Consider the following 13,991-nt stretch of genomic DNA (forward strand, 5'->3'; position numbering starts at 1 on the left):
ATGAAATGAGCTGTTACCCTATTCTGAAGCGGGTTTTTCTTTGACTTCACATGTATCTCAAAAACAGATGAATGTGATAAAAACAATAATGAACTACATGCAATATAAGTAGAAATGTAATAAAAACACAGACTAAATTATTTTTAATTGTGAAAACACAGGAAGGAAAAGCCTCGAGCCAAAAAAAAGCTAATTATTCACTACTCTAATACGTACATTAGTAGGCTTTTCACAGACATGGTCTCATTTATCTGTCAATAAAAAACCAGTGTGGCTCAGGGGACTGAGCGTCGGCCTGTGAACCGAAAGGCCGCCAGTTCCATTCCGCCAGGGCACTTGCCTGGGTTGCGGGCCAGGTCCCCCGGCAGGCGGCGTATGCGAGGCAACCGATCAAGATACTTCTCTCAATAAAAAACCCGTGAGGTGGGCACTCCTCCCCATCCGATGGGAAGGAAGGCTCTGGGACACCAGAAACCCAAAGACCACACTCTCTCAGGTTCAGAACAGTCTTGCTCCCACACTTTCTTTAAGGTTTGACAGCCTGTTCTCTTAAGCAGAGTGGCTGCGGGCACATGGTATTGTGTGTGTGTACAGTTGGCCCTAAATAACACGGGTTCACTTACAGGAGGACTTTTCCCCAATAAATATGCAGCCAGCTCTTTGTACTCCAGGGTGCGCATCTGTGAATTCAGCTGACCCCACACCCCGACCCGTGGAGAGAGTCGGTGGGTGCGGAGAGCCGGCCGCATGCACTGACCCGGATGGCAGCACCTGTGCGGGCACTGAAACTAACCCCCCAGACAGTGAGGGATGGCTCCAGTGAAGTTCTGGGGGAGTCAAACGGTATACGCAAATTTCTGCCTGTGCCCCTAACCCCTGTGTCGTGCACAGGTCATCTGTATCAGTCACACCCAAGTGTGGGTGCTGGTGCACAATGGCACCCAGCAACTCTCGGACCTGGAGGAAGACACAAATGCAATGGAAGATATTAAAACAAGACTGGGCTCCCTTCTGACAGTTTGTTCTTTTTCGATGGATACTTTTGGGTCAAATTAAAACCTGTTTTTCCACTCTGTGCATGGGGAATTTGTAACTGATGGATACTAATTTTCTTAATCTGTCAATCAATAAGGAATATATAAACTAAAAACAGTAATATGTGAAGTGAGTAGGTAAAGAACAGAAATTAGTAATTATCGGAAAACTTTCCAAGAAGGAAGTTCAGCTGAACAGAAATTTTCATAAAATAGTCCAAGTAAGAGACTGCCCAAGTGAAGTTCCTCAATACTTTGTTGAATTTTTTTCTTCTCTTAACACATAATGGATTCCTTAAATTCTGTTCCTAAAATGACCTCTGCTGCCCCTGAAGGGAAATTTTAAGTCCCTTTCTTTTTTTAGGTCTGTAATAGGAGATGAGGTCAGATCAAAAACTTAATCCAAAGCGCTTTACCCTTATTTTCTTTCCCTTTTTTTTAATTAAAAAAAAAAAAGGCATTTTAAAAGATTTTTATTTATTTATTTTAGACAGAAGGGAAGGAAGGGGGAACGAGGGAAACATCAATGTGTAGTTGCCTCTTGCACGCCCCCTACTGGGGAACTGACCTGGCCCGCAACCCAGGCATGTGCCCAGACTGGGAATCGAACCAGCAACCCTTTGGTTTGCAGGCTGGCACTCAGCCCACTGAGCACACCACCTAGGGCTTTACCTGATTTTCAAAGGAATCTTTTCCCTGGCAGTCTAGCCCTTAAACGCCACAGCTAAATAGCAAGGGATTCTTAGCTAAAACACAACCAGACTTTTTTTTAAATCCACACCCAAGGATATGTGTATTGATTTTAGAGAAAGAAGTGGGGGTGGGGAAGAGAGATAAACATCTACTGGTTGCCTCCTGCACGCACCCCGACAAAGGATCAAACCTGCAACCTTTTGGTGTATGGGATGGTCCAACCAACTGAGCCATCTGGCCAGAGTCCTCACAAGCAGACTTTTAAAAACATTTTTAAATCTATATTCACCTATTTCTGTCAAAACCGGATAAAAGTTTCAGACTATTCCACTCATCCTTAACATAAACTTTCAAGACAGGCAGAAAAAACAGAATTTCACCAGACCTCTCCTCTCCTAAAGCCAGCTTTCAGGTGTGAGTTCCAAAGGGCAACGCTCAAAGTTCAGTTTTTGTTGCTGACATTGTTTTCTCCAGGGAAAGAAACCTCTGAAGTACGGATTCCACCCAGGACAAAGTGGGGCTGTCACCTCCCTCCTGCTGTGCTACCTGCCCTTCCCTGCAGGTCTCTCCAGTGGAAGACTCACGGCCATCTTCCACACTCAGGTCACCCCCCTCTGTGCCCCCCCACTTCCCCGGAAGCGTGCACTACTTCGCAAAGCTCATCTGAGCAAAAGCCAACACTATCCTTCCTGCTGCCCAACCTGTCCAGTCTCCTTGTCCAGCCAAGTCCCCCAAATTCCTCAAACTCCTCTCCAGCTCCAAAGCCAAAACCCTATTCCAGGGCACCAGTATTTTTCACCTGGTCCATACGTACTGCAGCTCCTAACTGGGCCACCATCCCAACCATGGATTTATAATAGTTATTTTACATTCATAAATGGAGAATCATTTTCGCTTTATCATCGTATGTAGGTTGTTAGGCTAATTTAAGGAATACAGGCAGCCCACCAGCTCTACCTATGTTGTTTATTATTCCAGAAACACCATGCCCGGTCCTTCCTGCCAGTCTTTCAAAGCCCAGTTCAGGCGTCACCTTCTCCACGAAGCTGCCTTGTATGAGGACGCTGGTCCTCAGCGCACGGTAAGATCAGCTGCTGGGGCACAGAAGAGTGGGAAGCCGCAGAGCCGCTCTGCAGCCCCAGCCCTGACAGCTGTGTGGCTCTGGGGACTGTCCTAACCCTTCTGGACTGTGGTTTGCTCTCGGGTGAAACTCGAACAGCATCTCATACAGCAGTCATTCTGAGTGGGTGGCAACAAACACCAGCTCTTTTCTCCGAACACCTGACTGGATTTATGGTCTATTTCCACACAAATCAGCATTTAAGTCTGTAAATAACTTACACTGGCCCCGTCTCCATTAGCATAATTTCCCAACTAAACCGAAAGGTCTTCTAGGGAAATTCGTGTCGAACGTAAAAACCAACTTTCGAGTCGAAAGCACCAGACGATCCAAGTCCCTACAGCGCACGACGCACAGCTCTCACGCCGAGATGCTCGGTGAATTCTGACTCTTACTTTGAACCGGTTAAAAAATTAATTCTGTGTAAGAATTATTTCCCTTCATGAGCAACACCCCGCCACAGCACTCGCGGGACAGCTGCCGTAACCCACGCTTCCCCGGCGCCCAGCTGAGCCTGCAGGTCTGCGCTCACCTAATAAACTGGGGTCTGCACGGACCATCTTCTGTTTTTTCTTCTTCTTGCCGCTCTGTACGGCCTCAAAATTGGACTGTTGGTTGTTGCTTTGATTGGTCTGGAATACTGAATGGAGTGCACTGTGGTTCATCCCCCACACCGAGTCCTGTGAAACGAGAAGGGACAGTGAGGTCACAGTGCACGCGGGCTTGGCTCACCCTGAGAAAACAGCTGATTTACCCTCACCTATCAACCAGGAGTTTCAAAGAGGAAGCCCATCACGGACCCCGGTAATAACGAAGCCAGGGCAGCCCACCCAGCCACCCTGCAAAGACCCGGACATCCCACCGAAGCATCATGCCTCCCCAAGGCCTACCCTGGCAACTGCACGTGTCCCCTGCCACGACAGCACAGCTGCCCAAACCTCTCAGGATTACAGGGTCCATACCACCTGCCTGGAAGCTCAGTATTCAGTAAATGAAACCACCACAGACCTCTGCACTCTGGCAACTCACACTCCTCACCTACTCCAGGCGGAAGGGCCCCCTGCTCTCTGGGCCTCGGGACAGAGGGATGGGCTGCAGACCAGCGGGCACCTCGCTAGCCGAGTTCCTGCTGTGTACCTCATTTCTGTTGGCACGCCCAGGAGGAATCTGGTCTTAAAGAGATCATCCATATACTTTCTACCAACTGGTTAAACTATGAAATGGTCTACCAGGTGTTCACACTTGTTGCTCTTATCAGAGCAATGTATTCGCGACAGGGATCAGGATGCAGTGAGCTAGCCGAAGGCCAGGCACTGTGGGTGGACGCGTCCGGCGGTGCACAGCTCTGGACCTTCACCTGCCCGCTGCAGCACGCAGCCAGCCACTGCGCAAACACAGAGCGCCTTCGGGACGGCTACTCGATGTCTTCCCTTCGCTCCCCAAATGATTTTTCCTAGTGCCATCCGTGTGTACGTCTTTCAATTCCCTTCGGTTGATCCCTGTTGGCCCACCTACCCCAATGGATTCTAAATGCCCTGTAGGTCTCTGTATCTTACATGTCCCCAGAAGTGACCCATAAAACAAACATCCTCTCTAAAATTATGTGATTTAAAGGGTATGACTATTCTTAAGCCTCTCCCTGAGCTCTGCCAAGTCCTCTTTCAGAAAACTTGTACGAGCAATCTGAGTTATTCAGATCCCACATCTGTGAATTCGCTACACTGGTCCACCCTTGTCCAAGGTTTTGTTTTCTATGGTTTCAGCAGTCAACCACTTTCTCCAACTCAAATCCATGGAATGGAAAATTCCAGAAATGAGCAATTCATTAAGTTACAAATCACACGTGCTGTTCAGAGTAGCACGAGGAAACCGTGTACTTTCTCACTCGGTCCTCCCTGGCATGAATCACCCTGCATCCCAAACACCCAGGCTGTGTGCGTGCTGCCCGCCCATTAGCCACTTGGGAGGCACCTCCCCAATCCAGCCTGTTCTCGGAGACAGACATACGACATTCATGTAACTTTTATTACAGTGCATTGTTACACCTGTTCTGCTTTACGGCTGTTGCTACTCTCTTACTGTGCCTAACTGATAAATTACATTTTATCACAGGCATGCACGCACAGGAAAAAACAGCATATTTAGAGTTTAGTTCTATCCCACAGCTTCAGGTGTCCACCGGGGGTCTTACAACACACCCCCCGTGGATAAGGGGGGCCCTATTGTATTTGCTATAATTTATTTGCAGGCAGTGCTTCTGTGGTCATTCCAGACACGCACACGTACGGGGCAGCGGGGCGTCTGAGCCGCCCAGGACACACGCCCCTGGGAGGCAGAGCAGAGCAGCCGTCTGCCTTCTCGGCGCGGCTTGGCTCTCCTCCGGTCACCACCACCTTTCCCAGCTATTCAGTGTCAGGTTTTCCACGTTTCCTTGTCCGTTTTGTTGGTGATTTCACTGTTTAAAACAGCCAAGCACTAAGTGCTGGCGGCTGTTCCTAAGCACGCGAGGGCTGTGAAGTGTCTCACGGACAACACGCGGGGGTGGGTTAGGCCCCACGGAGGCGGGAGTCAGAGCGCTGCTGGCCGTGAGCTCAGTATTCCGGAGTCGACAACACAGGGGTGGGCCACAGCGGGCGTGCAGATGTACAGGTAAACAGTAAAATAGTGTTAACATGAGAATAAACTGTGTTTTCTGTACTCACAACTATGAACCTACTTCTCCTACCCCTATATATTTAATAAAGCACCTTGAAGCAGAAACACATAAAATAAGATAACGTACTGATTGGTTGACAAAAATGGTGTGACCAGAGGTTCGCAGAAAGTGAACCCCCATTTCCCCTAGAAGCAATAATCCGGTCCTCGCTAATTCAGTGTCGGCGGCAACTTTATAGAACCCAACTACCACACATAATGAGAACTGACTGTACCGTAACATCCCCATCAAAAATGTAGGAAATTGTCGGTACCAGGTAAAGTGTACACTGAGCACTGCAGATTTAGTATCTGTCGGTTTTAACGAATCAAAAACAAACTTACAGGTCTGTGACAGGTTGGCATTTGCAATCTGACTGAGGCACCTACGTGAACCAAGAATAATGGGGCTGGTGGTTAGATTTGCTATTTGAGAAATTCATCAGGAGCTCTGGACGGGCACTTTAAAATATAATGTCTGTCACATTTAAAAAAGGTTCGGTCATCTGCCACACACAACGCTGCCCGTTTGCCTCCGCGTCTCTCCGGCTGCTCAGCAGGTGAGTGCGCATGCACAGGGCGCCAACTCGCCGCCGCCACGTACCTGCTGCTGCTGCGGCTGAGGCTGCGGCGGCGCCGGCTGCTGCTGCTGCTGCCGCTGGCTGGCTTTCTGTTTGGCACGACGCTCGAGGAACTGCTTGGCAAACTCCTTGGCCTCAGAGGTATCTCCTAGATAGGCCCTAATATAATCGTGGACCTCATAAGGAGATTCTACTTCTTTCAGGAAAGAAACAAATGTGGGAACTGCAACGGGAGAGGGGAGAAGACACAAAGAGTAATACTGAAATATCACATACAAAAAACCCGTTTCATACCAAAAATCCAGTGTTTAATATATTGTCACACTCATATTGACGACAGAAACTTAAAAGGTACATAGCTACTGTGTTAAATATTCTGTAATCTACTTTAGAAAATTTTAAAAAACCCACTACCCTCAATGGCATTGCAATGCCTCAAATTACGTGAAACAGACTAGAGTCAAACAGAGACATACCACACCTGCTTAGTTTCACTAAATGTTACGTCAATTAAAACAACCGCTTGCCTAAGACTGAAGTCATCTGGGGACTCATCTTTTCCTTAAATTCAAACAATACTTATTAGGCGCTATGATGAGTACCAGGAACCAGCACGAATGTCGCGGCTACAACTGTGCCCTCCTTTTGTGTCGCTGGGATACCATGTGTTTACAGAGGAACTAAGCAGTGTGGGGTAGGAGAAAGCGCAAGTCCCAGACTTAGCCAAGGGTTTAAAACCCGACCCTGTAATTTGCTGGCTGTGTGACCTGGATGCATTACTAAACCATTCTGAGCCTCTGTTTCAGAATTTATAAATGAGGAAAACATCATCTACATTATAAAGGTAGCTTATAAAATTGCTGCAAAAATTATATAACTGGGATAACATATGTTAACCCCCCAGAAAGTGCCTAGCACGTGGTAGGTGCTTAATAGATGGTAGCCATTACTATTATTTACTATTGTTTTCTCTGGTTCTTTTGGACACTAGATTACAATATTGCAAAGAACCGTGCAATCCCTTTTTAATGCTGTGTTTTTGAAGACCCTTGGTTTTAGACAAGACATCAGAGGTAGACGGGTTCAACACAGTCTACAAGCCACAGGAATCCCCCGCACCAGGCTGACCAGTTTGTTCAAACATTTGGGGGTCAGGGGGGACTCACTTCTACCTAAGGCAGGAAATTCTCTTTGCGAACAGCTGACAATTCGCAAGTTTTTCTTCAAACTGTGTTGAAATCTTTTCACTTCCATATACTGATCCTAGTTTTATCCTATACAAAATCAAGTCTACTTACTCTGCTAGCCAATTCCCACCCCGCCCCCAAAGTCAGGAAGGGAAAAGCCCACACGTCACCTCGGCCTTCGCTTGCCTGGGCTGGCCTTGTTCCCACCACCACGGTTACCTTCCCTCGGACTCGGCCCAGCTGGCAACATCCCTCGTGAAATGAGGGGCGTGGAACTACGTCCGCCTCTGTCCTGTGCCTCCTAAGGCAGCCTGAGACAGCATTTGCTTTTGGCAACCTCTGATAACCTGTCTGAGCATATTATTACAGGACCTCTGTCGAAAGCAATACTATGCATAATACAATTAGAGAGGCAAGTTTTTACAGTCGGTGCAAGGCTCCACCTGTTTGTGGGTCATGCTCCACCGTCCCACATGCTGGGTTTCCCTCCCCAATTCTTACCATCCAAGTTATTTGCCGTATTCAGGGCATGAAGCATCTGTTCACACCACTGGGTAAATCCATCCTGGGCTTTATTTACTCCCTGAAAGAGCTTCAGCAACTTTTCTTCTTCTTCTACTTTCTTATTCTGCCGGTTAGACACACCTACAGATTTACTGAAGCAAAACAATAGGGCGATATTATATTCCCAAGAACTGTTACTGTATGATTATACTACAATACCATAAATAACGTCCTGGCAACTCTGGATGGCTGTCAGTAACCCAATGCTTGGCTCCAAAACTTCAAATAATTTGGATTTGTGGTAAGGTCGGGGTTACTCAATAGCCCCTTCAAATCTAGCCTCAGTGAATATATTCTAGTTTGTGAACACAGGCTTCTTTTCAGAGAAGTGGTTAAATTCTCCCTGTGTGTGCTTGTTAAGTTTTTTAACTTTGCTAAGCCTCAGTTTTCTCATGTGTAAAATGGCACTGATACTCTCCTGGGGTATCGTAAGGAATAAAAATATTGCACACAAGAGGCCTCAAGCACAGGGCTCTCTGAACTGGCAGATGCTTGGCATCCTGTTCATGACGTCTCAGACCTTGAGCGGAGAAGAACCCATCCGACAACACTACCATTTATCAAGTAGCTGCATGTGCCAGGCACCTACTGACTACTCCACATGTATTCGTTTAATCTTTAGAACTACACCCTTGAGGTTTTCTTATTACCTTCACGTCACAGACGAGTGAACTGAGGTTCAAAGAGGCTCCCTCCTGCCCGCGGTCACACAGCTAATGAGTGGTAGTGCTGGGTTTCAGTTCTCAGAGTTAACACTGAACCCGAGCTCAGTCAACCACACTGTATGTTGACGAAGGGACCGTGGGAGGTGAAAGGTTATCTAACATCACAAAAATAAACAGGTCTAAGGCCATTACAGGTGTTTATGATACTCATTTTAGTGTGAGAAAAATATACATTTAGAAAAAAAATGCTAACATCTAGAGAATACCTTAAAGAAATGTTCAACAACAACAAAAATATACTACTTCTAATATGTACTAAGTGGTTACCACATGACAGGCAATGAAGGAGCCCCCCAGTGATAATACAGATCTGCTTCCAGGGGAAAGAAAGCAGCTGCCAAACTCTGACCTCATGTGCTCAGACACAGATGAAAAGAAGCAGAAAATAACTGCCTTCCCTGCCCACCCACTATCCCAGTCCCCACACACCCTTCCCCCCACCCACCAAGGAGCATAGGTTTGATCGCTGTGAGCCCTACCTGAGACTGGCATTTTTATTTTTATTGGACGAATTCCTAGGTCCCACCTCTTTCACCGCATCATCCCAGAACCCCATGTTGGAGTTTTTACTGTCCGCATTACTCCAGATACTACTGACTAGGTCAGATGCCCACTGGTTAGGGGGACCAGTATTTATAGAGCCCCAAACAGAATTCCCAATGCTGGTGTGCAGGTTGGAATGCTGTGGACAAAAAAGAGACAAATGATTACAGTTAGTATTAAAAAGGTAAAAAGAGAGTCCACAGAAGTCAGAAGAGATACTTATGACGCCCATCCACAGAACGACTGCTTAGGAAGATGAACCCACCGTATTATTCCGGGTTCTATTTGGTTGCTGGTGCTGCTGCTGCTGCTGCTGCTTCTGCATTTGCCTGGCTTCTTCCTGTTGTATCTCCAGGAGCGACTTTGCAGTACCTGCGGGTTTGCTGACATTCCCCCAGCCTGACAGTTTCTGCTGCTGCTGCTGCTGCTGCTGCTGAATAGCTTTCATCAATTCCCTCTGCTGGCGCCTTTGCTGTTGCACAAAAACTGAAGTGAGCTCAGGACTCCAGTTTTAAAAATAAATTACCAGTGTCTGGAATACCACACACAATGCAAATACAGAGTGGCTGTACCAAATTAAACACCTGCCATGGTCAGGTCCTTTGCTGCAAGTAAGGACAAACTGTTACAGCTACTAAGAGGAAATAAAAAGATCAAATGCAGAATTACTTCTTACAAATTAAATAGGGCTTCTGGTTAAGCATAGACATGAAATACACGTTTACTTCCTAAAGCCCTTCCAAAATGATAGGAAAAAGATTACTGAAAAGAATCTACCTGTCTAGAAGGGAAGGGACGGAGAGACACATCGACGTGTGACAACATCAATCTGTCACCAACCGGGGCCAGGCCCCCAGCCAAGGCACGCACCTCGACCAAAACAGGACCAACAGTCTTTTGCTTTGTGGGATGACACCCACCAAACCCAGCCACACAGGTGAGGGCATAAAAAATATTTTTAGAGAGCAAAAACCCAAAAGGACAAAGAGAACAGAACAAAAAATGTAAAAGCTGGAAAACAGGCAAACCATGACAGCCAATGTAACACTCAGTAAGTTGGAACCTCAGAAGCAAGCCAAATCACACAGAAAGCCTGGGACGAGGTGTGGGTATCCCAAAGAGAGGAAGACTGGTGAAGTCTTCAAATAGCAGTAGTGGGACTACACACTGCCTCCCTCTCCCCAGCAGAACAATGAAACTTTCCTCTTTGCAGAGGCTGAGCCAGACAGACGGACTGCTCCATGGGGAGGCTGACCCAATGAAAGAACACACCTACAGACAGCACTGATGGAGGACTCCCTGAGAGAGCTCAGCCAGAGGCAGCAGAGCTCACCCAGGTGTGGTACATCCCAGAACCTCCAACCAGCTTTTTTAGTGCCTTATTCCTGAAGCGAACAGCTCGAGATCAACAAACATTTGACATGAGCTTCTAAATGAAAACCAATGCCAAAGCAAACAAAAATCTGGTGGAAACAGAAACCAGAGAGGGGAAAATAGGCATCAGCTTTTTAAAAAGCTGTCACCAGTAAGTGATAGTCTTAGAGAGGTAACATGAAACCTAAGAATATCAATGAAACCAGAATAAAAGGTTATGAAAAAAAAACTAGAATCAAATGGAACTCAGAAAAATTTAAAATAAGAGAGCACACATTAGAAGTGCAATAGGAGGACTGAAAAATAATACGGAGGAAATGCCCATCAAAAAACGCCCAGACAGAAAGACAGAAATGAAAGACCGAGTATGAGAAAACCCAGGTCAGTCCTGGAGAGCAGTACACAACGGGCAAGAACTCCAGAAAAACAGGAGAGCCACGCGGCACGCCGGGGCGTCCAGATCCAACCAGGTGAGAGGGCTCTGGAGAGGACACCTCACACACTGGTTTCCCTGTGTGACAGGTACCTCATTCAGTGACTTTTCATACCTTTTACAGAGTTTACAAAGACTTAATGGTTCAAACAATGTAACCAAATAAAAACAAATGAGGCAATCAATTAACTTCTGCAACACAAAAAGATGAACAAGAGCTGTGATTCTAACTCTGATGAGCACTTAGGATTTTTCATTCAGCAAAGACCAAAATTATGGAACAATGTCTAGCCTCAAAAGGAGATGATATATTCCGCTGTGCATTCGTTTGTTCATAGGGTTTAAAAAAAAAACATTATTTCAGCATTAAGTTCAGTCTTTTTCTTTTTGAAGAGGGTGAGAAATAAGGTAATTTTAAAGATAAAACCATTTTAACCTATTCGATGAGGTCCAGCACACCGCATGGTGAACATGTGCAGACAACTCCCACTCTGCTGTGTACCCAGGGCCATCAGGGACCACCACCCAGACCCAAAAATGACAATTTGCATTCTCTAACAAGCTGACGACTCCGCCTCCCCAATCATATCCACATGCAGCACTTTCTTCAAGACTCTGCTGCCCCATGTTACCTTCTGGAGCCCTCCCAGACTGCACTGGCTACAGTTAGACAATCAGTCACCACCACTGACAACTTCCTTTGTCCATCTCCCCTCGACTAGAAGCTGAGCTGTATAAAAGCAGAGAACTGTCTGTTTTAGACTCAGCTATCTTCCTAGACTATAACCATAACCATAACTCAGCCAATGTGGGGATGGAGGGCTGGAAGAATGGGACCCCTAATGGCACACTGAACCCAATGACTTCATGTACTCACTTTCTCTTCTGTCAAGAACTGTATTCTTCCTCCACTCCACCCCCATTTCTTTCACTTTCTGTACCCTTCCTATCCTAGAGATGTCAACTCACAACTACTACAGGGCACAGCTGCACAAGCGGAGACTAACTTCTGGCATATTTCACGACTTTGCAGGCCAGTCAGAAAACCCAACGCCCCTGGAGAAAAATGTATTCTGCATTCTAAAAATCAAATTTACAAAGGGTTATCTACATAAAACTCACCCACAATTCTGAAACACCCATGAGCTATTCTCTTAAGAGCTGCAGTAAAATGTTTAAGCTCACTGGATACTTACGTTATCCAATCTTGATGTTATTCCTGTTAGATACTTCTTACTGGCTGGAATGACCAAACTACACGCTAGAGAATTGAATAATGAACGTGCAACTCAGACACACAGCAGTCTGACAATGACAATGACCTTTACTAACCACTAACCCAGAAGGCGCTCCAGCTATCCCGGAGCGCTGTTGGACCGGACCACGTTCACTTCTGAAATTTACCTCTTCCCGAAGCTGCCGTTCGCGTTCCTCTTCCAGTTTTTGGATCTCAGCCAATGACAGCGTTGCCTGCGACTGACAGGCTGTTGTGTTGGACTGCTGGCCCCACGTTGAAGAAGAGGGGAGCTAAGAGAAAAGGCAGGCAGAAGAGTGCATGAGGAAGTGATGCGGACAGGAAACAAAGGCAATGTTGTATCATGTACAAGCAGAACATTTAAGTTTCCTCCTGTAATCCTTTTTGTTTTTAATTTTTTAAAGATTTTATTTATTTATGTTTAGAGAGGGGAAGGAGAAAGAGAGGGAGAAAAACATCAATGTGTGGTTGCCTCTTTCACACCCCTTGCTAGGGACCCGGCCGGCAACCTGGGCATGTGCCCTGACCGGGAATTGAACCAGCGGCCCTTTGGTTCACAGACTGGCACTCAACCCACTGAGCCACACCAGCCAGGGCTCCTCCCGTAACCTTTTACATACTAGTCTCCCAGTCAGTTGGCGTCTTTCACTTAAATTTTCTGCTACCACTCCAAACCTAAGATTATTTTAAGACAACTTAAACACAAATACACTTTTATTATTTGCACTATCATTTGGGGATTGTTAATTTGTTATATCTAGTACTAACATATTCAACAATATACAGACATAAAAGAAAATGAGTGAATGGAAAAATCACCTGATTTTTAATCCAAGGAGACAAAATAAGGGACTTGAGGTGCGACTAGTGGAGGTGAACAGCTAATGGGAGGTGCCAGCCATGGTTCTCAGTCTTTGTGAGTCGCCATTTACCGAACTGTAGCTTCTAATCACGAGCACGAAACTGCTTTTAATCAATAATTCTATTTCCCGGCCCTGGGTGGCGTAGCTCAGTGGATTGAGTGCGGGCTGGGAACCAAAGTGTCCCAGGTTCGATTCCCAGCCAGGGTACATTCCTGGGTTGCAGGCCATAACCCCCAGCAACCGCACATGGATGTTTCTCTCTCTCTCTCTCTCTCTCTCTCTCTCTCTCCCTCCCTCCCTTCCCTCTCTAAAAATAAATAAATAAAATATTAAAAAAATAATAATAATTCTATTTTCCTACCCCTTAAAACTGTGAACTAAAATAGAGAGTAACTAGCTGGGTTCTGAATACTTTAGCATTCTCAAAAGCATGATTATTCCAAGAGAATCCCTTGGTCTCCTAGGCCAGAAAATGATGCATTCTAATTTTGAGACATCCTATGAATCTCAAAAACAATAAAAAACAAATCAAACTCCTTAGAACGTTTAATAAAAATAATACAAGAACATGGATCAAAATAAACACAATGTCCCAACAGCCCCGAAACCATGGCTTTAGAGGAGAAAACTCTCAAGTAGGAACAGACAGGATAAGGGTGTAGACAGTTCCGACTGTCACTGATACTACCAAACAGCTCTCCACATGAGCACCCTCCACACAACTGAACACAGTGAATCAACCCGTAACAGTTTTTGGCCAACGTGACAGGTAATAGGGGCGTTTCTCTCCAAACACACCTGTGCTGCCCTGGCCAGGTGGCTCAGTGGGTTGGAACGTTGTCCCGTGCACCAAGGAATGGGAGGTTCCATCCCGGTCAGGGCACGTGCTGGAGACGACCTATGGATGCTTCTCTCACACCGATAT

The 13,991-nt window shown here is 46.2% G+C and overlaps 1 protein-coding gene across 7 annotated transcripts in view; it reads right to left on the reverse strand.

The window, feature by feature from the left end:
- Positions 1-13,991, reverse strand: part of GIGYF2 (GRB10 interacting GYF protein 2) — a 109,718-nt gene that overhangs the window by 3,342 nt on the left and 92,385 nt on the right. For all 7 annotated transcript variants that reach the window (XM_036022695.1, XM_028511013.2, XM_028511012.2 and 4 more), the window contains 6 exons: positions 12,353-12,475; positions 9,407-9,613; positions 9,078-9,280; positions 7,811-7,965; positions 6,146-6,345; positions 3,380-3,527 (listed from right to left, as the gene is read on the reverse strand). In XM_036022695.1, the coding sequence (XP_035878588.1) occupies positions 3,380-3,527; positions 6,146-6,345; positions 7,811-7,965; positions 9,078-9,280; positions 9,407-9,613; positions 12,353-12,475 (1,036 nt within the window). The remainder of the gene's footprint in view (positions 1-3,379; positions 3,528-6,145; positions 6,346-7,810; positions 7,966-9,077; positions 9,281-9,406; positions 9,614-12,352; positions 12,476-13,991) is intronic.

The sequence above is a fragment of the Phyllostomus discolor genome, chromosome 4 (assembly GCF_004126475.2).
Source record: "Phyllostomus discolor isolate MPI-MPIP mPhyDis1 chromosome 4, mPhyDis1.pri.v3, whole genome shotgun sequence".
Taxonomy (NCBI): Eukaryota; Metazoa; Chordata; class Mammalia; order Chiroptera; family Phyllostomidae; genus Phyllostomus; species Phyllostomus discolor.